The 23,922-nt window shown below is 38.7% G+C and overlaps 1 protein-coding gene across 3 annotated transcripts in view; it reads right to left on the reverse strand.

Annotated features, from left to right (window-relative positions):
- The window catches only part of LOC139951714 (uncharacterized), a 48,391-nt gene extending 27,862 nt beyond the window's left edge, over positions 1-20,529 (reverse strand). For 2 of the 3 annotated variants that reach the window (XM_071950761.1, XM_071950760.1), the window contains exons 1-8: positions 20,413-20,529; positions 10,293-11,764; positions 8,808-9,926; positions 7,817-7,969; positions 6,903-6,999; positions 5,708-5,828; positions 4,235-4,420; positions 2,377-2,530 (exon numbers count right to left, since the gene is read on the reverse strand). In XM_071950761.1, coding sequence (XP_071806862.1) covers positions 2,377-2,530; positions 4,235-4,420; positions 5,708-5,828; positions 6,903-6,999; positions 7,817-7,969; positions 8,808-9,926; positions 10,293-11,739 — 3,277 coding nt within the window. In that variant the 5' untranslated portion in view covers positions 11,740-11,764; positions 20,413-20,529. The remainder of the gene's footprint in view (positions 1-2,376; positions 2,531-4,234; positions 4,421-5,707; positions 5,829-6,902; positions 7,000-7,816; positions 7,970-8,807; positions 9,927-10,292; positions 11,765-20,412) is intronic. The other variant, XM_071950762.1, reaches the window with a different exon arrangement.
- Between the last annotated feature and the right edge of the window lie 3,393 nt (positions 20,530-23,922).

Genomic DNA, 23,922 nt, shown 5'->3' on the forward strand with positions numbered 1-23,922 from the left:
TATGTTCCGTTCAAGTATGAAGTTTTGAATGGGTGAAATTTTGGGGTATGTTGAGTACATGGGTGCGGTCAGGGAGAGTGAGGGTATGCTAGCTGTGTGTTTGGTAGAGAGAGGTCATTCTAGCAGCATCTTAGATAGAGAGCGGATCATTGATGCAGTGACAGAAAATTGCACTGGGTGTTGGTCTCAGCAAATCTTTGTGATTGTGCGCCATTAATTGCTAAATTCAGAGCAGATTTTCAGGCTGCTGTTAATCTTAAGGCAAATTGGTTGAAGTGAGACAACAATTCTGAGAGCTGGACTTCAAGAGCTATACTATTATGGAAACCATGGTTTTCACCCCTGGGTGTGAGTAATTTGGAACTGCCAGAAGAACCGCCAGACTGAGTGTCGGCCGATGTAAGACGTCCCGAGTCATAGTTGCTACGTGAACAATAGAGGGCGCAACAACTTTGTGAGAACTTTGTGAACTTTGAACTTTGTGACCGATTTGTGTTTACTGTGTGGAAGCTGGGATTGTCTAGCTTTTAATCTTTGTGGAGTGGAAAGTGGATGCCAGTCGCCTATAATCCGGTGGGAATGTTTCTTTACTTATTATTGTGTAACTGTTTACCGCTAATGTGAAAGATATTTATGCAGAGAGAATAGTCCAAAAGACGTAACTGTTATTACTTATTATCGTTGACTTTGATTGATTGAGTGTGATCAATAACCTATCTAAAAAAGGTGTGTATTTGACGCCAGTGTTACTGTCGCTCTTTTGAAGGGAGTTGATATTTGTAAATAATTTTGGGGAGTAAAATCTACCCCAAGTTTATAGCTGAATTTTGCTTTTCCTTTGTGTGTAACAAAAACGTTAACCAGGCTTAGAGCAGTGAACACTCTAGAGCTGTGGGTTTTGGGGATTTCTGTAATTGTAAATATTAAGTACATGTGACTCCAAATTTTGATCGAGGGCATAGTTTGTATGTATTAGAAAAGGTGCCATAATCAAGGTGACTGTTAAACTGGGATAAATTTATCCGGTCAAATAGTTTCCTTTAATTTGACTAAGGTTTGTGTCGGCAGAAATTGGACACAGTCTGTTTTATTTAAAACCTTTCTGAATTTGAGAAGGCCTTTTGGAAGAGGTTGTGACCAAAGTATTTAAATCATTCATTGAGTTGGATTTCATTTAATATCAATTTGTGAGATAGACCGAAATAAGTGAAGGTTGGAGAGAAGTGTATTTATTAAACTTGTAATTATTTATTGGAAATATGTAATTCTTGTGTCACTTGTCTATAATTATTTGAGTTTGCCTAGATTGTCTTTCGGTCATGGGTGCCTTGCGGGGTAAGCTGTGACAACCAGTGTTTATAAACAACTAACTTCCTCATGTCAGACGCGCAAGATTATCACGCGGAACGCAATTCATAGCTATAAGTAACAACGCCTAACCTACTTCTAAGCGCGCGCGTAATCTATTTCTAAGCGCGTGCACATACACACAGCCCACGTGCAACAGACTCTTCACAAAGTTTTTTAGTTGAAGTGCGTCCATTAGACGATACAATGGGGCGAACAGGGAAGTCAGCTGGGCTGGACTGATGCATACATGGAGGTTGCATCCAGGAGGTATTTGTTTGAGCAAGTGAACACTGGCTTTTATGCCTACAGAACAGTATTTGGAGGGCCGCATAGTTGGCTAAGTGAAATTTGGAATCGCTCATTATTGCAAGGTGAATTTGAAGTCGAAGTTGGAATTGCATATTGATTCTAAGTGAATTTGAGTACAATTTGGAGTTGCATATTATTGCTAGGTGAATTTGAGTAGAATTTAGAGTTGCATATTATTGCTTAGTAGAATTTGGAATTGCATATTATTGCTAAGTGAAGTTGGAGATTGATTGGAGTTGCATATTATTGCCAAGTAGAATTTGGAGTTGCAAATTAATGCTTAGTGAAGATTGGAGTTGTAGTGTTGAAGACGAAACAGAATCTGAATCTATTTCATATGAGATTTGGAGTTAGATATTGAGTTGAACATGTTGGGAATTGAATATGTTGGGAATTGAGGAGAGGTTATAACTGACTTATTGATTGATTGTAAACATAATGTAAATATTAATAACTTAAGGAGTAAAAATTGTTTTATTCTGGCGTTGTGATTTTGGGGTACCTTGGGAAATTCAGTAGGGGTGCTGAAAATTACAAGACCTGCCACTAATGTTACATACGTAAATACGTATGTAAGTCAATTTGCACAAACTTTATTGCTCAAGTTGCATTAAAATGAACAAATGTGTGACCTTGACTTTCCATGTTTTTTGAAAGCAGTGAAGAGCTAAATCTATTTGTTACTTTGACTAGTTTGTGATTTCTTAGACTACCAACCTGTACCACTACAACTTGCTTCACCCTCTGAGGCGTGTCTCTGTCTAGCCTCTATCTTATCACACAGCTCAGGAGGAACTACACTAGCAGACTTCTTCCTCTCTTTGTTACACCATTTCCAGTCTGGGTGAGCTTTAAAATGAGCCTCTTTAACCTAAGGGGAATATAAAGCATTTGTCAATACCATGATTTCCTTTTTTCCATGTATCCTTTATAAAAGTAGATGGTGTTAAACTCAACTTTGCATTTGTTTCTTGCAGGAACATAATACAATGCTTGAGTTACGCAATCTCAAACAAGATATGATGATGTTTAAAATCATTCAAACATCTTTCTTTTATGTAGATGTTTACATGATAATTTCCACAGACAAGTTCCTCTAAATAGGATTTTATGAGTCCCAACACAAGACCAGCAATATGTTGTAACTAAGGCATGTGTTTTGAGTAAAGTCTTTATGCAGTAAGCCACATGTCTTCGTGCATAAAACCCAAATTTTAACAATGAACTGTTTTGAGTGACTTCTTTACTTAAATCCCAATTGCTGTGAATGTTTTCCATTTTGAGTTATTTTTTTGTAAGACCATGAAATCTGAAGACCAAGAGCGAGACCACAACACAAGTATATTAACAAGTACTCTCTCAAATGATTTTAACACCCCCTCAAAATGATTCTGTCTTGATTTACAGCACTTCACATCTATGTCTCATTTCTACTAGAAAACTGCACTCATGCACTGCGCTACACAAGCAGCAAAGAAAGTACTGTGTAAGGTATGAACCATTGTAAGGTATGAACCATTGTAAGGTATGAACCATTGTAAGGTATGAACCATTGTAAGGTATGAACCATTGTAAGGTATGAACCATTGTAAGGTATGAACCATTGTAAGGTATGAACCATTGTAAGGTATGAACCATTGTAAGGTATGAACCATTGCAAACCCATCCTAGACAATTAGGCACAATATTTGTATGGGGGTGTTATCAAATAAACATTTATTGCTTTTACTGATGCTGCTTACACAGTCCTGATACTTCACAAAGGCAATTGCCTCCTTGCCCCCTGGTCAATGCCTTCATGCCCTTGAACTGATCAAGTATAATTTAACAATTTCCTCGTACATGTAAGGTGCCCTTTACCAAGGCAAAATGTCTTGGTGCCCTTTCTTTTTCAAAGCTGTTGGTTCTTTGTTAACATGGAAAACAATGGAAGATGTCAATTCGGTACTTGACGTTTTCTTTGACCTTTTGCTGCCGCTCTTGTTGGAACATTAAAGAGGTCAAATATTGTGGTTTCTTGCAGCCGCTATGCTCTCTTTAGGGAACTGTAGTTCTCAATATAATACGTAATAACACACCTATTACTTTTTCTGTATTCTGGTTGGCTGAAACACGGTCATGTGGGATGAACTAATATAGGCTAGTGATCGCTCGCGCGTGTTTTGCGGGAATAGTACCAGAGCGGGCACTAGTCTTTGCAAATAGTGCCTGCGGCAACAACGCCCTCTCATGACTTGAAGCGTGAACAAACTACAAAATTCCTTTTTCTGTTCTTATTTGACATTTTAAGACCGAGCTGTGTTATAAAACACATAGTGACTGGCACAATTCGGTAACAAGTGTACGTCTATTCCCCCCTCGGGCCTGTGAGTGACCAGAAGAGCGACCTATTTCCCGAGGCTGAATCGCTCTTCTGGTCACTCAAAGTCTCTCGTGGGAATAGACGTACACTAGTTACCTCGTTGCCAGTCAATATGTGTATACTATTTATTAAGTTAAAACATTACATGTACATACAGTAAGCCCAGATGTACATGACCTCATGTAACTATGGTTGGATTTATGTTGGACTCACCTGAAAAGCTAAATCATGATACTTTTGTTTCTCTTTAGGACCCAACGCATACCACCACTCTCCAAGGATTTTACTAACAGTGCGATTGTCTTGATTGGGATGACGTTGATGAACAAGAGCTCGATGTCGCTTACTAAATATCATAAACGCATTCATAGGGCGACGGACATGATCCTTATCTCTTATCTACAACAAAATTAATATTAAATATTAAACTATTATGGAATTAAACAAAATAAAAGATTATTTTAGCCCTACACAAGGAGAAATCTGTACTTAACCATCAACTATACACAAATCTTACAGGTTTCTGTGATGTCAAATGACAGAAGACATTGAAATAGAGACTAAATGTAACATTTTAAAAAAAACTTGTGTTTGGAAACATAAATGCCCCGCAAGCAAGTCCGTTTCTTGACATTTGACACATGTATAACAGTGTTGGGTTTTTTTCACAAATAATCTTAGCCAGTGTGGTGCAATTTTGTGCGGCGGATACTCTGCCATGTATGTGGGAAAGACCAATGGGTGAAAACACTCACATACACTACAACTACCCTACCCCCCAAAAAAATAATAATAACAATAACCCTGAGCCCCTAAAATCAGTCTAGTTTACTTAATAGCAGTTCATATTTAGTGACAACAGTCGTTAAATGATGAAACGGTATTTTGCCTGAAGATCATAACCCCCACCCCCATGCTCTGTTGAAGCACGCACGTAAGCCGACGACTGCATGTACAGTTATATGTAACTTTGTATAAAATGTTAATAACACAAATTTGTATCATGCCCCAATAGCCAAGGGGTCCACGGTCAGGACTCTGGAATAAAAGGTAGCATGTTTGGGAGTCGGCGCGTAAGCTAATTTTCCCCTTTTTTATATCCGCCAAAATAATAAAAAGTAAAAAAATTATTATTAAAGTTTGATTCCTATATTTAAATCGACAGCATTACCTTTTCTTTTTCTGATTTGTGAGCCCAACATAACCTGTGTGTATACATGATATGTTGTGCAAATGAAGAAAAAAAACCATAGGGAAACAAAATTTCTCCCCCCCCCCCCCACCCCACTTTTAAAAGTGTTCGGCGCTGTTGCACATTCTCATTTGGGCCTCTTGGAGTACTAAAAGCATCTGAACTCCTTTTGAGAATGCAATATCGGCTGTCAAATTGGCGCGCAGTTTGCTAATCCACAATTTCTACCCTCACAAGAATCAATTTATTCCTGGGTAATACAAAGTAATTACGGTTAAATTCAGAACTCAAGTTCAAACACTCAGCCACGGCCAAAAGCTATTTGGAGATACAGGGGACACAAAACTACAACACTATGAGGTATGGGTAAATCTGTCTGTACAGTGTATATACCCAAACCAAACAGTACACTCCTATCACAATAAGGCTAAATGGCCATAACACAACACATGGAAACCAAGGGCAATATTTCTGTATGTTGGAGTTGAACTAACCTTTCTGGGACTTCTTGGTTCTTTCTCATGAGCATCTTTAGGTAGAGAGCTAAGTGATTGACAGCGACGTTTATTACCAGGTGGACTCATAGCTGAAGGACTGAATGCTCGACTATTCACACTGAAACCAAAGAAAAGGTACATGTTAAACAGAGCTTGCTTCTGCATCAATTCACATCTTTAATGTTATAATTAACTTTGACTTTAATACTTCAGAGAATATAGTATGTTAATTTAGTGATTGGGAGCAGCTCTGTGAACTGGCAAATAAATGGGCCCTAAACAAGAATTGATGTGTAAAAGCTTGTATGCACTGTGTATATTGTAAGGGGCACTATCAAATCAACAAATCAACAGTATTGAATCAGGTGCTACATGCCCTGCATGCCTGAACTCGCACACAATGTATCAATTTTAAGGCAGCTGGTATGTACATGCTGAAACCAACATAAGCATTTAGCCGTACTCAAACCAAAATATTTCCATATGGTAATGATTTTCAGAGCTCTAATCTAACTCTTGAAAATGTGCATTAAAATCTTTTCATAAATACTCAGACAGTCAGTGTGTATCTCAAGAAAACAACCCACAACACAACACAACGCAACATTTTTTTTTTTTTTTTTTTTTTTGTAAAGCGCCTGGGAGCATTTTTAATGGATTTGGCGCTATATAAATGTTTATTATTATTATTATTTCCAGACACACATGCCCAAGTTGATCAAGGTGAGTGGCAAACTGGAGAAGCAACTAGTTGTGCTCAAGTTAAATCTTAAGGGTTACTTTTGGTGGAGATAAGGTTCTTAAATCTGATGAACATTTGCAGTGGCAATATGTGGCACTGCTTGGACCACACAAACAAGTATAGCTTGAGCTCAAAACTATTTATTAACATACAAGAATACCCAGCTTTTTGGTCAATGGGTTGAATATTTCTCTTGTAAACATAACATTTTAAATAAATAATCATGTGGTTTGGGGAAAAACTTCCAGTTTGACCCCAAGGACGGTCACACGGAATGGTTACACGGGTAATACGATAAACAAACAATAGCTCCCTAGCTACCATGCGATACATCTTTGGCGGCACTATGTGACATTGGCAAGCACAACAGTGATAATTTCAACAGACAGTAAAGGTCAAAACTTATACGCTCTTGCTAGCACAAGACCAAATTTGTGAGATTTGACTTACATGTCTTTACTCAACTGTATGGGTTGTGGTTTGTTGTCTCTGAATGGTGCCGAGAGAACTCCACTAGATCCAGGTTTAGAAGTAACCACAACAGCCCCTGGTAAAACATCAAGTGAAAACATCATTAATAAAAAGAGAACCTCAAACAGTTCACATTATCTTGATAACTCCGAGTACATTAAAGTGACAATTTTCTTGTATGTTTGTAATTGACAGGCATGCAGCCGTTGAAAAGAAAAGAGGAAAATTTTCAAATGCACATGCAACTGCGGAGCGAGGCAGGCCAAAACGCCATGAGACATGAGACCCACAATGGTACCCTAAAAAATGTTGAGGTTTATTATGCTCCGAGATGCTTCATTTTGGCGGCGATAATTTTTTTGTTAAATGCGGAATTCCGCGGGAAACACGGAAGAGTTGCATGCCTGAATTGATTGAATGCAATAATGATAATAAAAGGTATACAAATCATGTTGTTATACCTCGGTAACAAACTGTGAAGTTTGATTGGTCGAGAACCAATCATGTGACGCGCAACAAAAACGCATGTTACATGGTTCGACGGACCAGGTAACATGAAAAGTGATGTACACCGGTGTACATCACCTTGATCGTTCCCAGCGTTGGTCGATTTCCAGCGCTGTGTACGAAACAACCGCGGGTACAAGGAAATTGTTTCTTATTTGTCTGCTAATTAAACAATGAACAGTCCGTCGTAATAATGTTTGAAGATGACAACAGAACTTCGAGAAGAGGAATAACAATTATACAAAGGTATAACAAAACAATTGTTGCACGCTGTGACTGGGGTCCATGGGTTTTGTACACACTCAAGGGGACATGGCACCCTGGGCTTGGCCTCGGGTTCCATTTACTCCCTCACGTGCACGATTGTATATTGTACATACATGTACCTTGAGATTGATTGAGTGATGTGGGATGACTTGTAGGTAATGCAGCACTACTGCTAGGAGTTGAAGCAACTGGCTGACTGATATTAAAGATTGGAACCAATGAATGCCAGTAGAACACTGGAACATGACCAGGAGGAACAACACAGGGCCACACTGTCATTGATAAATAAGTCAAACATTAGTGCTTAGAGAAATACATACCTTAAGCATAAAACACCAACATGGAATACTGGTCAGGAATCAACCACTCACTAGAATAGTAAGACACCTTAAGTTTAAACATTCTTAAGAGTTTTAAGACACATTTGCCTATTCGTATTGCACATGTCATCCCATGTTGTTGAAAGTAATTTTAATGAATGAATGAATGAAATGTTAAGAAAAAACATCATGCTGCTCAACAAAACAGCAAATGCCTTTATGCCATAGGTGCTTGGGGCTTTGCCACTCCACACTGTGTTTTTCCTCTTTAAGCTGCACAAAGTGCCAAACATGCTTTAAAGGATCTGGGTACAAAACTTTTTGTCAACAAATTTACATTAAACTCACACAGTTTGACAATATTGATAGTAGAAAGCTTCCCTTAAGTTATTTCTTGCTGAGGTGCTGTAGTTTTGGACAATGACTAAAACATGTCACAAAAATTATTTTAGCATGTAAAACATATTTCCGTGACATTGTTTAACTCATTTCACAAAAACTATAGCACCTCAGCTAGAAATATTTTAGGTAAACTTTCTACTATCATTTTCTTCAATCGGTTTAAGTTTAGTGTAAATCTTTGGATAATTAGTTTTCTGTTACAAAAAGTACCAAAATCTTTTAACTGACATAAATAGAGAGATTTTGCAAGTGGCGGATACAGATACAGATAACCGTATCCGTTCATGTCAGCCATGAGTTGGATTTTGTATTACACGTTGACGTATCTGTATGTGTTGTGAAACCTCTCTAGTGAAGGCTAAGCAAGTACATATTATTAACTGCTTACCATTCTGCCCTGGTGGTTTACCCCCATCACCACCATTGCTATCTTCATTGCTCTTTGATCCAGTCACAGCTCCTGTTGCTAAGGTCTCTTGAGCTGCTTGAGTTTGCAATTGTTCGGCAGGAACTTGACTTTGTGATACCTGCTCATTTGAACTGCTACTCTGTCCAGCAAATCCCACTACACCTTGTTGTTTCCCTGAAGTTTCAGAGAATGAAGATGGAATGACTGATCTTTGAATGTGAGGCGTCTTCGTGAAAGCTGTATTGGCCATCCTATTTCCGTCAATGAGAACACTGCCCTCTACCTTTTCAAATTCTTTTGTCAGGTTTGTTCTGGAAACTTTGTCATGAGAAAACCTTAAATGTGATTGCGTTTTCTCAACGATAGGACTTTGTAGAGTTTCATGAGTAACTGGCCATGCCTCCTGACTTCCTGGTGCTAAGAGGGCATTTCTCAGCTTATTATCTGAAGGAGAAGGGAATTCAAAGTAGGTGCTGCTTGATTGATGATATCCTTGTGTAACTTGCTGTCTAGCTGCTGGGGGTGACATGATGTTGGGTGGGGACAAAACAAGTTGAGATGACAGATTGTGACTTGGGGAAACAGTCGCTCCATGATGTGCTGGTGTTGGAGATCTTGTGTTGTGTATACATTCAACCCCTGAGTCAATACTATCGCTCCTGTTGACTTCTTGTGACTGGTTTCTTGCATGCTCCATTCGCATCTTCAACTTATTGGGACTGACTGGAGTGGCAAACCCAGGACTATGTTGAAATGTGGGTGTTGCACTAGTGCTGTATTTAGGCATGCCAGGTGAGGTGATTTCAATGGATGATCGGCCAGATATAGGAGTACTAGAAGAACCCCATGGAGTTGGAGTGACATGAGCTGAACCATGATGAGAACCAGAAAACTTGGAGATGGGTATAAATGTTTGGTGTTTGAAGGAGCCAAACATTGCTGGGGATGGGGTTTTAGATTGCGAGCGTGGAGATGGGGGTACTGATGGCTGACATGGAGTACAGGATCTTGAGTTTCCTTGTGACAAACCCAAAATGATATTGGCAGCTTCTGCTTCATCCATGTCAAACTTTGATGGCTCAATATGGGATCTAGAATCTATTCATAACAAATTAAGAGGAAAAAAGAAAGAAAACAACAATTGAAAAGTTAAACCAAGGACAATAATTGCCATACCCCCAAAAATACGTTGTGAGCTCATCTTTCAAAACAGCCTTGCAAAGTACCACATATATGCAAGTCACTTTCTGGTACCATCAAGTTCATTTGTTGAGTTGGTTTTGACCTGTCCACCTTGAGACAGTAGAATGAGATTATTTTCAATGTAGCTGGATCGTTGTGGCATTACCCCCCCCCCCAAACAGTAATACCTTTAACACAGCAACATATGTGTGTGTGAATGATGGTAAACTTCTTAGAATGACACACATCTTTGAATGACACCTGTGCATAGCACATAATTACCTGCTTGTAAGCTGGAACTGCGTGAATCACTGTCCCATTCAATATCACTGACTTGTCCATCTCCAAGCATTCCTTTACTTTTCATGTAGCTGGAAAGATGTCTAGAGCAGTAGCCACGGCGTTGGGACTCTTTATTACACCCATCTTTGGAACAAAGTCGACGCCACTGTTTTCCATTGTACTTCTTACGAACACCATTAGTGTTACACACCACATCTCCTTTATTGTACTTTGGTGAGGGGCTAACTGGTGATATTGAATAAGTTCGACTGGATGAAATGGAGGCCATTGATGTTGTGCTAGCACCGCTTATATGGCGATTACGATCACTTTTACAATGCAGTTTATGACCTTCAGATTCATTAGAGTACACAGAAGATGGAGTGTTGGTAGTGGAAACATGAGGGACTGGTCGACTGTCAAAGTGAATTGCCTCTCGCTGGAGGTCATCATCAGAAACTTCTTCATGGTTAGTTGAACTTGTTTCTTGACCTTCATGATGATCAGTGGCAAGTACTTCATCTCCAGCTTGAGACTGTGGACTGTAGGTGAGTTGACGAATAGGTATCAATGAACAAGGAGGATCAGGTCCCCATGGCCACCTTAGTAGACGCAGTTTCCATAACGGAGTAACTACCTTATCTTCTAACCCCTCATCATTGGCAACATAAACCTCGTACTGTTGTGCAGCTGCCTTTATACCTTTGATCACACCCACAATATAAACTCCTGGACAATTGACTCTCTTAACCAAAACTTTAGATCCAATACCAACTCTGTTATATGATGGAACCTTATCACTAACAATATCAATCCTTTCATCTGACTCAACATTACTGAAATACTTAGCATTTTTTTCACTGTCAAAAGTCACCCCAATGTCTTTGTTTTTACGCTGATGCTTGATGATTCCTGGGTAGAACCCATCATCCTTTCTAGCAAGAACCCGATGACCTCTAAACTCTTTCAAATCAATGGCAGCCTTTTTTGATGGTGTAGCTGTGTCAGGAAATGACGCTTTTCTTTTCATGCCAGCAATGTAAGCATGCGCATCTGTGTCACAATTGGTGTTTCTTTCTGGAGTAGTTGTATCTTCTGGATGTGATATATTACTTAGTGTACTCTCATCGTCTGAACTCACTTCACTTTTCTTACTTTCACTTGACCTGTTGTTCAAAGCCTTTTTACTCCCCTTTTTAAGAGACGTACAACTTGTGCTTGGGAAAGGCGGGTTATCTTGAAAGTTTCTGTCTGGGGACACCTTTCCATTGCTGCGACATCTTCTAGTAGAAATTAAAGAATCTTGGTTGGAATCATCAGTTGGGTGAGGCTTAGGATCAGATGGACCTCTGCTTCTTTTTGACCTTGTACTTGTGACTTCCAGTTCAGATTCAGGCTCCAATTGAACTTTCTTGCCACGCTTTGGTCTGTCACCTTTACGATTCATGACTATTGGCCAGTCCTGCCTGGATCTGAAATTCAAAATTGACGGTCACAGAACATAAACTTGGGATTGTATCTTGTTATTTTTAACTCATGTTTTTTTTCTACTTTAGTCTCAATTTTTTTTTCGACATTTCTTACATGCTTTATAAAACAAATTAACTTTACTCAGATTGCAATGAAATGCTTAGTGCAACAGCATATTGGATTTGATTTGACTGCTAAATGCACCACTACAACAACTGTTTTGGATAGAGTTTTGCAATAATTATGGAATAGTGTAAGGACCCAGTCTTCACTCTGTGGTAATGACCGGGTTGGTGGCTGGCCGCTGTTATTGGACCAGTCCAAAGGGCTCGGTCTGTTAACAGCCACCAACCAAGGTCAATACCACATAGTGAAGACCAGATCTTCATACTGTTATTCCAATTAATGTATTTTTATGAAAAACAAATGGTTAAAATGGTCAAAATGTGTTTTGCTTTACGTACGTCTCTATTGAACTCATATTCAAGGGCCACATTTTACTGTCAAACTGTGAGCTCTGCTAAATGTATATTGTAAGACCATAATGAACATGGGTTTATACACGGACATTTGTAACATCAAAATTGACACTTTGTAGCATGTATGTCGCCAAGAGGCAATGAAACTAAGATGAATAAACATGCTGGTTTAGGGAGTTATTTGCTAGTTTCCACAGCCAGTCCTTATACCAAATGACATCCCCAAAAGATTGGGTTTTGGGCCAATCAGAATCTGGAAACTGTCCAAGGTATTAATCACTATTGTTCAAAAGTAATTTTCGCAAAAAGAGACAAGGGCTGTGATCAGCATTGTTGTACCCAAATACTAACCCAAGTGTAGGCTATCCATTCGGAACTACTATGCTGTGGTAATGAAAGATTTTAAATACATATTTGGCAGTATTTACTGAGCTGTTGAAGTTCTGAAAACTGTCTGAAATGTAATGTCTGTAACGCTAGAATTGGCCATGTCTGTAATTACCCGAGGAACCAATAATGATGGATGGGAGGGTAAACTCAGTTAAAACAGCTCTAAGGACCTACAGTAGTAACTTCCTATTAGACTTAGAGTCAGAATATGCAAACTAAAAAAGATATGAAATGACAATTAATTGTTGTCCAGTTGCACCATTTTCTTTACTTTGCAAAGTTTCATGCTTTATCAAAGTTAAAATTTAAGAAAATGATGTCCAAACGCGACAGGATGTAATGCGACCTGGTTTAAAATGAACCAGAGGCAAAGCACTGAGGATTTGAAAACAATAAATAGTGATATCAGTTCCTAGGAGCAAGCCCTAATAGGCTGATCAAACAAAGTTTGATTTGACAAAACAAAATTATCGTCTGCTAGATTAAGTTTCATCTCCCTACATTTCCTTCATTCTATGACGTGCCAATATTATTATTATAATAATAATAATAATAATAATAATAATAATAATAATAATAATAATAATAATAATAATAATAATAATAATAATAATAATAATAATAATAATAATAATAATAATAATAATAATAATAATAATAATAATAATAATAATAATAATAATAATAATAATAATAATAATAATAATAATAATAATAATAATAATAATAATAATAATAATAATAATAATAATAATAATAATAATAATAATAATAATAATAATAATGTCTTATTAAGCATGTATCTACCAAACAAGGTACCTACTAAGGTGCTGAGAGTGACATATTATACAACTTTTCAGAAAGATAGGTTATTGCAGTGATGAACTCTGAGACCCACTTACATGTATATGTACATGTATAGCACCTAAGGGTTAACAAGATGCTAGGGTGTATACAGCTAAGCTTGGGCGATACCACGATATTATCGAATATCGCGATACTAATTTGGAAACGATTTTGATATTTCGGATCGATTTGGTTTTAATCGAAATAGCGATATATATCGCGATATCAATTTAATACCGTGATATCGATTAAGTATCGCGATGTATTTCCCAGCTGAGACATCTTGCACCCCATAAGTTTGGAATAAAACCAGAAGAATAGGTCATTAGAAAACCTCTATTAAGCTTGGTTCATACTTCATGCGAAGCGAATGTGACGTGAATTTGACATAAACCCTTCTTTTGCAGCGATATTCGCAAGTGAGTAGAGCAGAGCTCAACCACTGCGAATTATTCGTTGCGAATCTGTGACGTCAACATTCGCTTCCCATTCGCATTCGCAGGAAGTATGAACTGAGCTTTATGCTATGACTGTTTCTTCTACAACTTTCACTGGGAGTTTGAAGACTGATGATGTCAAATTTAATTAATCGCGATTATATCGAATATCGCGATATATAACCCTGGAAGATATCGAACATTTTGACTGGCGATATATTGTCAGGTATATCGATATGACGATATATCATGAAGACTTTTGAAAATTGAAAGTATCCTTCAGAAGGGGACAACAATGGCTCAATCGCATGCTAAAAACAGTTTTACCGCAAGGAGGAAGACAAACAAAACATGACTGATGAATGTTTAAAAAAAATTTAAAAAAAAAATTAACTGCGCAAATTAGATAAATTTTATACAAACTGAATTAACATCCATATTCCATGAAACAGAACACATAACGTTTTTTTGTTTTACATCACTGGCTCTGAAGCAATTAATTAAATCATATTTGTACCTCAATTGATTGGAGTGTTGCGATCAATACAAGCTCTGTGAAGAAGCAAGATGGCGGCCAACATCTTTGCCGCCTAGATAAAACAAATTCACGATAAAAAAACTAATTTTATAACCGAAATGTTACCTTAAACTAGTAAAACCTCTCTTTTGGCTAAAACTTTAAAGTTCTATGACTCTTTTGTGGATTTTAAATATATTATTGGAGGTGTTGATGGTGAGTTGACGGCACCAAGCGAGTTGACATTGAGCTGACGGCAAGTAGTTGAACCCGGGTCATTCCGTGTCAAATCAACCAGTGGTCCCCAGGTGATCCCCTCAGATTTTGATGAAACTTCATCAGAATGATTGGATGTGGCTCAAATGAACACATACCAAAAAGCTAAGTCATACTCCATGTCGTTTTTGGGATATGACCCGTTGAAATTTGGTCGAGCAGCCATTTTGTGCGCGCATGAGACGCGAAATGTGATTTTTGTGATAATTTCTGACTTTGAGAGCTCATAATTTATGTAGTTTATGTACCAGGTAGAGATCAAATTTGGTATTTCATCTTACTTCTTGCAAAATTCCATGAATCTTCACTCAGTTTAAATGTATCTCCTTTAATTTTCTAGTTATGGTCACCCAAAGTAGGCACTTTAATCAGCCGAAAATGTTTTTGATGATATTTGGGGTCACGCTGTACCCACATGAGAGGTCAAATGAATCCTATATTCCCTAGGTATGGGTACATGTCCATACCCATTCATAAGCAATTATAAGCTCACCAATGCATTCATTAAGAAATAGCATGGGTCCAAACTTGGTTCCAGCCAGAAAATGGTCAAAAAGACCCCGCCCATCTTGACCCCGGTTGACCCCGCTATCAATTGAAACATTTTTTGAAATTAACACCAGTTAAACATATCTACTTATACACCAAATTTCAGCTTTGGCACTCAACTCCTTCATGGTGTGGTGGCAGTTTGAATACAGTTTGGCACATTTTAATGTAATATCACACAGTATAATGTACATGTACATGATGTACATTGTATGTTTGAAGCTTGTGCAACTTATTTTTTTCCGGCTAACACAAAAGTAAGTTTATTTGTGTTATTTTCTTTTAAGAAATGGGTTGATGATGCATGTTTTCAACTGCAATAAATAATTTAAGGCAGGTACCTAAAAGTGCTGCAAAAACCTCCAATAACACACAAAATATTGGAAACATACCCCAGTGGAACCATACCCCAGTATACCGTGTAGAGTTTCACTTAAAACATGTTCAAAATACCCAAGACAAATTAAATCTGCCAGTACTTAACACTCCTGTCTGTGATATTCTTCTCTGGTTTTAACCCAACCCCAGTCCCCTTACATGTTTCCTTCTTGCTAATGCTGGTCATCTCATTTGCATTAATGCTGACATACTCAACTTTTTTAGAACAATACTACTTTAATCAATGCAAACACTACTTTCTCAAACAAATGTATTGTGTATCACGCAGACACCAGAAATGCCAATGCATTGATGTAGTGCGTCAGTTCCCCAAGTTTTCTCTCAAGATATACATAACATTGACAGTTACTTCAAAATATACCACAAGGGCCTTTTAAGTGAGAGAAACAGACAAATGAACACATGGGTCATTCAGTGTCAAAATATCACGCCACCCTGAGTCAAATCTCACAGATTTTCTTGAAATTTGCTGAGTTAGTTTAGTCAAATTATGAGAAAACTCTGAAACCCCAATTTGAGCGTTCTAAGTCATGTGGTGTTTTAGTTACAGGTCAATGAACTATTGACCTTTCACCTGTTCACCATAACAACAAATGATTGTACCTCCAGTTATGAATATTGGACAAAGATGATTTTTAGCTTAAATCAAAGTCCTTGATATAAGAAATTAACTTATTGTTCAAACAAAACTTTCAGGTGGGAGATTGCGCCCCAAAAAAATTGAACTTTGACCCCTCAGGCCGCCATCTTATTTTTTTCTTCTTCAAATTTTGCCAAAAGAAGGCTGTGGGTGTTGCCATTAACCACACCAAATATAAAAATGGGATCTGTATTATTTATGGTTTAGAGGGACACTAGTTACTATGTGGGTAGTATACTAAAAATGCATTAAAACGTGCATATTTCAATGGCACGAAACAAACCAAGAACTCCAATGCACTCTCTTGACCACATTACACTCGCAATGATTGTTGGATGAAGACTTAAAGACCATTCAAGCCAAACTGCAAGCATTCATCACATAAAACATATTGAATTTGTGCTAACTTGTATATGACCATCAATGTGTGGTAAGAATTGTAATGACATTTATAAAAAAATGTGCGAAAAACATCTATTTCTCAAATAGCCACCAAACCATGAAGGAGTTGAGTGCCAAAGCTGAAATTTGGTGGTTAAGTTTGTTTAACTGGTGTAAATTTCAAAAAATGTTTCAATTGATCGCGGGATCAACCCTGGTCAAGACGGGCAGGGCCTTTTTCTGGCTGGAACCAACTGTGGGCCCATGCTATTTCTAAATTAATGCATTGGTGAGCTTATAATTGCTTATGGGTATAGACATGCATCCATAGATAATACCTAGGGAATATAGGATTCATTTGACCTCTCATGTGGGTACAGGGTGACCCCAAATATCACAAAAACATTTTCGGCTGATTAAAGTGCCTACTTTAGGTGACCATTTCCAGAAAATTTAAGGAGATACCTTTAAATTGAGTGCAGATTCATGAAATTTGGCAAGAAGTAAGATGGTATACCAAATTTGAACTCTCTACCTGGTACAAAAACTAAATGATGAGCTTTTAAAGTCGGAAATTTTTACAAAAATCACTTTTCGCGTCTTGCACGTGCACAAAATGGCCGCCTCGACCAAATTTCAATGAGTCGTATCTCAAAAACGACACGGAGTATGACTTAGCTTTTTTGTATGTGTTTATTTGAGCCACATCCAATCATTCTGATGAAGTTTCATCAAAATCTGAGGGGATCACCTGGGGACCACTGGTTGATTTGACACGGAATGACCCGGGTTCAACTACTTGCCGTCAGCTCAATGTCAACTCGCTTGGTGCCGTCAACTCACCATCAACACCTCCAATAATATATTTAAAATCAAAATCTGAGAGGGTCACCTGGGAACTTTTCTAAAAACCCGTATTTTCAGTGCGTCCGACTTAGTCCGACAGCGTGGTGATTTCTGGCATGGGGAATTTCCCCTACAAACTTCGCACCCACGCTTTGGGCAAGGAAACACTCTGTTCATTCATCCCCTCATAATAACGTATTAGAATAACTGTAGGATCGAGGTGATGGCCAAGGGAATTTCCCGTACAGCTTCACACCCTTGCGTGGCTACGGCAGCACTCAGTTCATTCATCCCCTAATAATAAAGAACCAGAATAACTGTGGTGATGGATACTGCTCCGAATAGTCACACAGCACATAAATGTTTCAAGAACATTCGTCCTGCTTCAGCGCTGCAAAGAGAGACCACCATGTCTAGATATGAGGACATTTACAAGGTATGCGTTGAGCCACAGTTTACATTCGAAGTCGTAAATGTTCAAAAATTGACAGCATTAGCCTAAATAAATCTTTTTTACATGTGTGATTGTAAGACATCTCATGGGACAATACTGGGTATTTTGAACGATATCGTCTATGAAAAAAATTAATCGTTTTGAGACGATATTTCGATAAATTCAAAACCAACATCGATATTGGCGATACTGATTTCAATATCGGATCGTGACGATATTATCTTCATATCGTCCAGGCTTAGCGATATACTGTAATCGATATATCGTGAATAAAATAAATCGATGTCGCCCAAGCTTACATACAGCAGCTACAGCCAGGAACACCTGGGCAAGCCCCTTCTCTTTTTGATAAGTGCACTGGGTTCTTTTACATGTGTTACACAACATATGGGACCAACGGCTTGGGGGAAAAAAAAAAAAAAAAGTGAAAATGCCATTAAAAGTTCTGCAAACTGTAATAAATTCTGATAATAATGAAATTTTTTGTGCAAATGGTTGATAAATTTTTTTTTAGTAGCATTAATGATCCACACAAACATGCCTCTGAATTGCACAGTTTTCATTTTACGTTGCAAACAAACACTGTCCACAGTGTTGTTCCTAGTACTCATACTGCCATCACTTGTGTGTTGTGTGGTTAGTACTCCAGAATTACTACCGGTACTACGTGTGAACTCGGTACAAACATAATCCTAGTCTGTCAGCTATAGTCACAAGAAAGATGATCACATAGTACTCCTAGAGCTATGATTTTTTATGAGGTTCGTTACGCTGTCGTGGGGACGATAGTTCTGGGGAGTTATCACAACAGTACCATGGCTTTGTACTAAATACACTAGACTAGTGTACGTGGGTGTCTAGATCAAGTTACTGAGGCATCTTTCGTATTCATTTTTATTTATTTTTTTATCCCCAGCCGTGACACTTGTGTCCTTAAGCAAGCCAAGACTTATCCATTGCTTCATCCTTCGGATGGGACGTAAAGCTGTTGGTCCCATGTGTATGCGTAACGCATGTTAAAGAACCCGGTGCACTTATCGAAAAGAGAAGGGGTTCGCCCCGAAGTTCCTGGCTGTGGCTGCTGTATGCGGCGTAGCACCTTGTAAACCCATAGCAGGTGCTTTTTGATTGTGAAAATTGTTCCTGTTATCCTACTTGGAAACCTACTAGTTTACTACGTACATAAATAAAGAGGCCAATGACAAAGTCTACAAAATTTTGGAATTACATGGCTAGTGGTGCCAATGTTGTTGCTATTATACAAATATTGACTGCTTCGAGTGCTATGGTTAAAACTATGACTCCCGAGGTGATCCACGGAGCGTTCTATTTTCCCGAGGCGAAGCCGAGGGAAAATAGAACGCTCCGGGGATCACCGAGGGAGTCATAGTTTTTAACCATTGCACGAGTAAAAGCAGTCAATATTTGTTTTATAACACCCCAAACATTTCTAAAACCTGTATTATTATTATTAAGTTACAGACCTGAATGCTACAATCCACGGACGACGCGAACACAGATTGCAAACACTTTTACCTACTGTGTTGCATGTAGTGTCGGACAATCCGAAATGGTTACAGACTATTAATTTATCATCCTCGTACACGCAACGGACGTCTGGGTACTGCACGCCGTGTGCTAGTCTGTCGGACTAGCGCACGGCGCCATGTGCTAGTCTTCGGACTAGCGCATGGCAAACCGACGCTCTATCACACGGCCGTCGTCTAGCAAAACTAAGACATGTCATGTGACGCGCTCTAAACCAATGAGCAGGCACAATACTTGCAAGGGGTGTTATAATGTACTCTATAGGCTACTACCTAGTACTCTACGCCATGCTAGGACCTAGGACTGCCATCACTTGTGTGACACTGTGTGGTGTGTCGGTGTGTGGTGGTGTACCAACTACTTTTTTCTTTTTACTAGTTTTCTACGCATGTGACCTCGGTACAAACATTTCCTTGTTGCACTGTCAGCTAGTGTATCATAAGGTCAAAAAGATGATCACACAGTACCATTGCTTTGTACTAAATACACTAGTGTACGTGGGTGTCTTAAGGTGCTGCACTAATTTTTATAATTCTTTTATTTCGTCCTCATTTTTTTTTTTTTTTTTTTCCTGTCGTACGAAAGACTTTTAAAAAAGGTTTTTAAAAAATACAGCGCCCCAGTTACTGAGTCTACTCTAGTGGGTGTCAATATTTTTTTAGGGGAAGAGTGAATATGTGAAACCATTTTGTGAGGTTACAGATATTGTTCGACAGAAAATCATTTGAACTGTAGTAAGTGTAACGTCCTTGCCTTACCACACTGCCATTGCCACACACAAGATCATGATGGGGGTTGAGTGCATTTGGAACAGTTCATTTATCGTCAATTTTTTTTTCAGTCAACCTATTCATCGAAGTTTGCAATATTGTTAAGAATCGTAGTTACCTTATCAGCAGGTAATGTGAAGTTTAGCGATGAATTGCAGCAGTCGTCACAATGGAGACCTTTAATTTTGTACGATGTAGATGTAGTCGTCACACACAAAACACACACACGTATATTTCAGCAGCAGGCTAGGCCTAGCTAGCTCGTACGTCTCATCAAACTCTCAGCGATAGGGAAAAGGTGAATGAGCATAAACTGATCACGCAAGACAGTCGTTGATTGGACAGTAGAAACCCACATGACTTAATTATTCAGATTTACGGTCATTGATTGGTCAGGGGCACTAAAAAATAATCGCAGGTAAGTTGACGTCAGTAACCTATGACCCTACTAACTAGTTTGCATAAATACTATTGTGTTGGTTTATTTTTAAAAAGTGATACAAACATATTTTGAGCAAGTAAATATTTCAGTGCAATTAACTAAAGAGAGGTTAAGCTTCAATTTGATACCACAGTTGTGAGGAAAAGAATCGACCTATGTGGTAGATTAAGTGGCGGTTCCAGACCCCGGAAGACTGACTGGGCACGTTGATGTCATTCATCAATAAAATTAACATAATTTACACACAGCCAATTGGCTTGCAGTATTGATCAGCACTCTTCACTAAAATAGCTCTTGTTGCCTGGCGCGCTGTACATTGACGTTACTACGTGTACTGTACATGTACACACAAAAACCAGACCGGATGATCATGTGTACTAGCGGGATGCCTTGCTTCGCGCGGCAACCCCGCTAGAAATCTTGTGTATATGCCGCAAATATAGCGCTGTGTACGGACGGATGGGCGGGGGGAGTGGAGGGCAGGTTAATAACACAAATCACCTGCAAAATTACCGTGCTTTGAAATCGTACACTGTGCTTATACACTCAAAACTTGCCCGTTTTGTCCGTTTCTCATTATTTGTTGATCTCCCATTCCATCCCTAATTTCCATTAGGCCCGTAGGCCAATTATATCGCCCGTCCCATTATGTAACCTGAGCATCTGTATGTGAGCCTTCGTCCCTGCGATCCCGTGCGTTGGTATTGCTCTTTGTTTGCCACTCCACTTTATACCCATGTTTTCCATTTTCGCGCGGGTCCCGCTAGTGGTTCTTTCCCAGTACCCGTGAACAAGTTGGGGGGTGGGGGGGGGTGGGAGTAAGTGGGGGACACTCTGAGTCACGAACCGTACACTTGACCGTGTTTTTTTCTGTTTCTTTTTATTTGTCAGTCCCACTTTGTTCTCTAGTTTCGCGCGTGTCCTGCTGATTCTTCCCGGCCCAGTCCCGTTTATACCCGATTCGATTATTTTGATCCCGTTCAATTTACTATTTTCCTGTCTTGTATCGTTTTTAAGTCCCTTCTTTTGTCTTTCCCCTTATTATATTCCCAGCCCCGTTTATTTTTTCCCGTCATTTATTTTGCCGGTTTTTCAGTCCATTCCCTGTCCCACCGTGTGCCCGAACTCATTTTCCAGTTTCGCGCGGGTCCCGCTGGTGGTTCTTTCCCAGTCTCGTTTCTACCCTGATCTATGATGTTTCCAGTTTGCACGGGTCCCGCTTTAAAGTGGCTCTATCCCGGCGGTGTAACAGTTTGATATTTCTCAGTCGGTTTAATATTTTCCTTTCCCATATCCCATATGCCGTTTCCCGTCACCCATTCCAAAGACGTAACAGTTGTGCCCCAACCCTTTCCCTGTCCCACGTGCTCTAATAACCCACACCTCCGTTGTGCCTCCTTTGTGATCCCAACCAGGTTGGAAAGTTATGGATTCTAGTCAACTCGACCACCGCTAGCCAACTCGTTTCCGACCAGCTCGATGAATGGGAATAAAAGAGTATAGTGACTCGTTCTTTCACCGTTTTTAAACCTTCTGCAGGGTCATTGATGTGTGATAAAGGCCCGAGCCGAAGGCGAGGGCCTTTATCACCCGGCAACGACCTTGCCTGTTTTAAACGACCGTGAAAGAATGATTCACTACCCTTTTATTCCCTTATTCAAAACTAATGATTTGCTTGTTGTGATCAAAAGTATTATTTTCAGCGAAAATGTTGTTATTTTACTATGTGTATTGCCAAGTCTCGTAAACTTTTGCTTTCTCTGTAAAATAAACCTGTTGTGAGAAAGAATTTTACAAAAATGTATCTTTGTACTGTAACTAAATTGTTTTATTATGTTAGCAAGTACCGATCATGCACTTACTATGTATTATAGGTAGAGTAAGCATTTGGTGAGGAGCTATCCTTACAAATGTTTATTGTCGTTAACTCGTAAATAAAATCCGTATGAAGTGCATGTCCATTTTGAAATAATCAAATATAATGGACTAAAATTAGAACTGTATAACGGAAATTTAGGTTTTTCTATTAAAAATCATGTTTTTGGAACCATAACCTTTTTTCCACGTGAAAAAAAGGAATAAATGTTTTATTATTGTTTACTTATTCTCAAATATAAGAGTTTTCAATAAAAATTTATATTTTACATATTGCGGTTTTATCTTTAACAAAATCAAAAGTAGGGATCTTCAATTGCTCCTGTAGTATTGTACGTAGTTGGTGTCACTAGTGGTAAAGTAGGAATTTGGACGTGAAACAACTGTTTTAAAATAATTATTCACTTTACAGATCGTTAGTGTAATGTGACTATACTAATGATTTGCATAATGCGAATAATTAGTCTTAAACGTTTACTTCACGCATGATAATTATCTGCAAACTTGTACCCCATGACCATACGTTCCCAAATTACCCCCTTGCCAAATTTTAAGGCAGGTCAAATGTACAAGAAGATAGGAAACATTCAGCCCAGGGGGCCATGAAGCACAAAGTGGCTCCTTAAAGAAGCTAAAGACAGATGACCAAAAAACCTGGCTAAAGGCAACTGTTACTATAGTTGACAAGAGAATGAATAATAATTTTTGTTTTTCTATCTCCGACAGACTTCTTTGATCGGAGCGCAAAAATTCTTGGCCATTTCTCATTGGTGACTCAGACCTATGTAAAAATGCATTCATAAATACCTCAGACAGTTTTGCTATTCCTATTGGTGGAGAGCGCGTCACGTGGGTGTGTATAAACCTTTGTTTATGACCAGTAAAAAGTGTTGAAAAATGGGCGTGGCACGCGAGCTTGCACCTGTGCTTATCAGACAGTTTCTTCATTCCTATTGGTCGAGAGCAACGACTGAAACAGAGTTGTGCCACATCACGCGATACGCGCGACGCGCACAGCATTCCCTTACCCGAGGGCGGCAGAGGGCCTTACCATTTATAGCTGGAGGGGTGTGGTGTCGAAAGAAATCATCGAACAATTATAGTTTTTGCATTTGTTTTACTTTTTTACTAAAAATGTTTAATGTTTTTTTTACCGAAAAGGTATTTGTGAATGAGAATCAAAGTATGTTGAATCGGTTTTCAACTTGTGGTTTAAACCCGCCGAGGCCTGGTTCTTGATAATTTACCTCGACTTTGTCTCGGTAAAATTATCAAGAACCAGGCCTCGTTGGGTTTAAACCAGTAGTTGAA

Source organism: Asterias amurensis, chromosome 19 (genome assembly GCF_032118995.1).
Source record: "Asterias amurensis chromosome 19, ASM3211899v1".
NCBI lineage: Eukaryota > Metazoa > Echinodermata > Asteroidea > Forcipulatida > Asteriidae > Asterias > Asterias amurensis.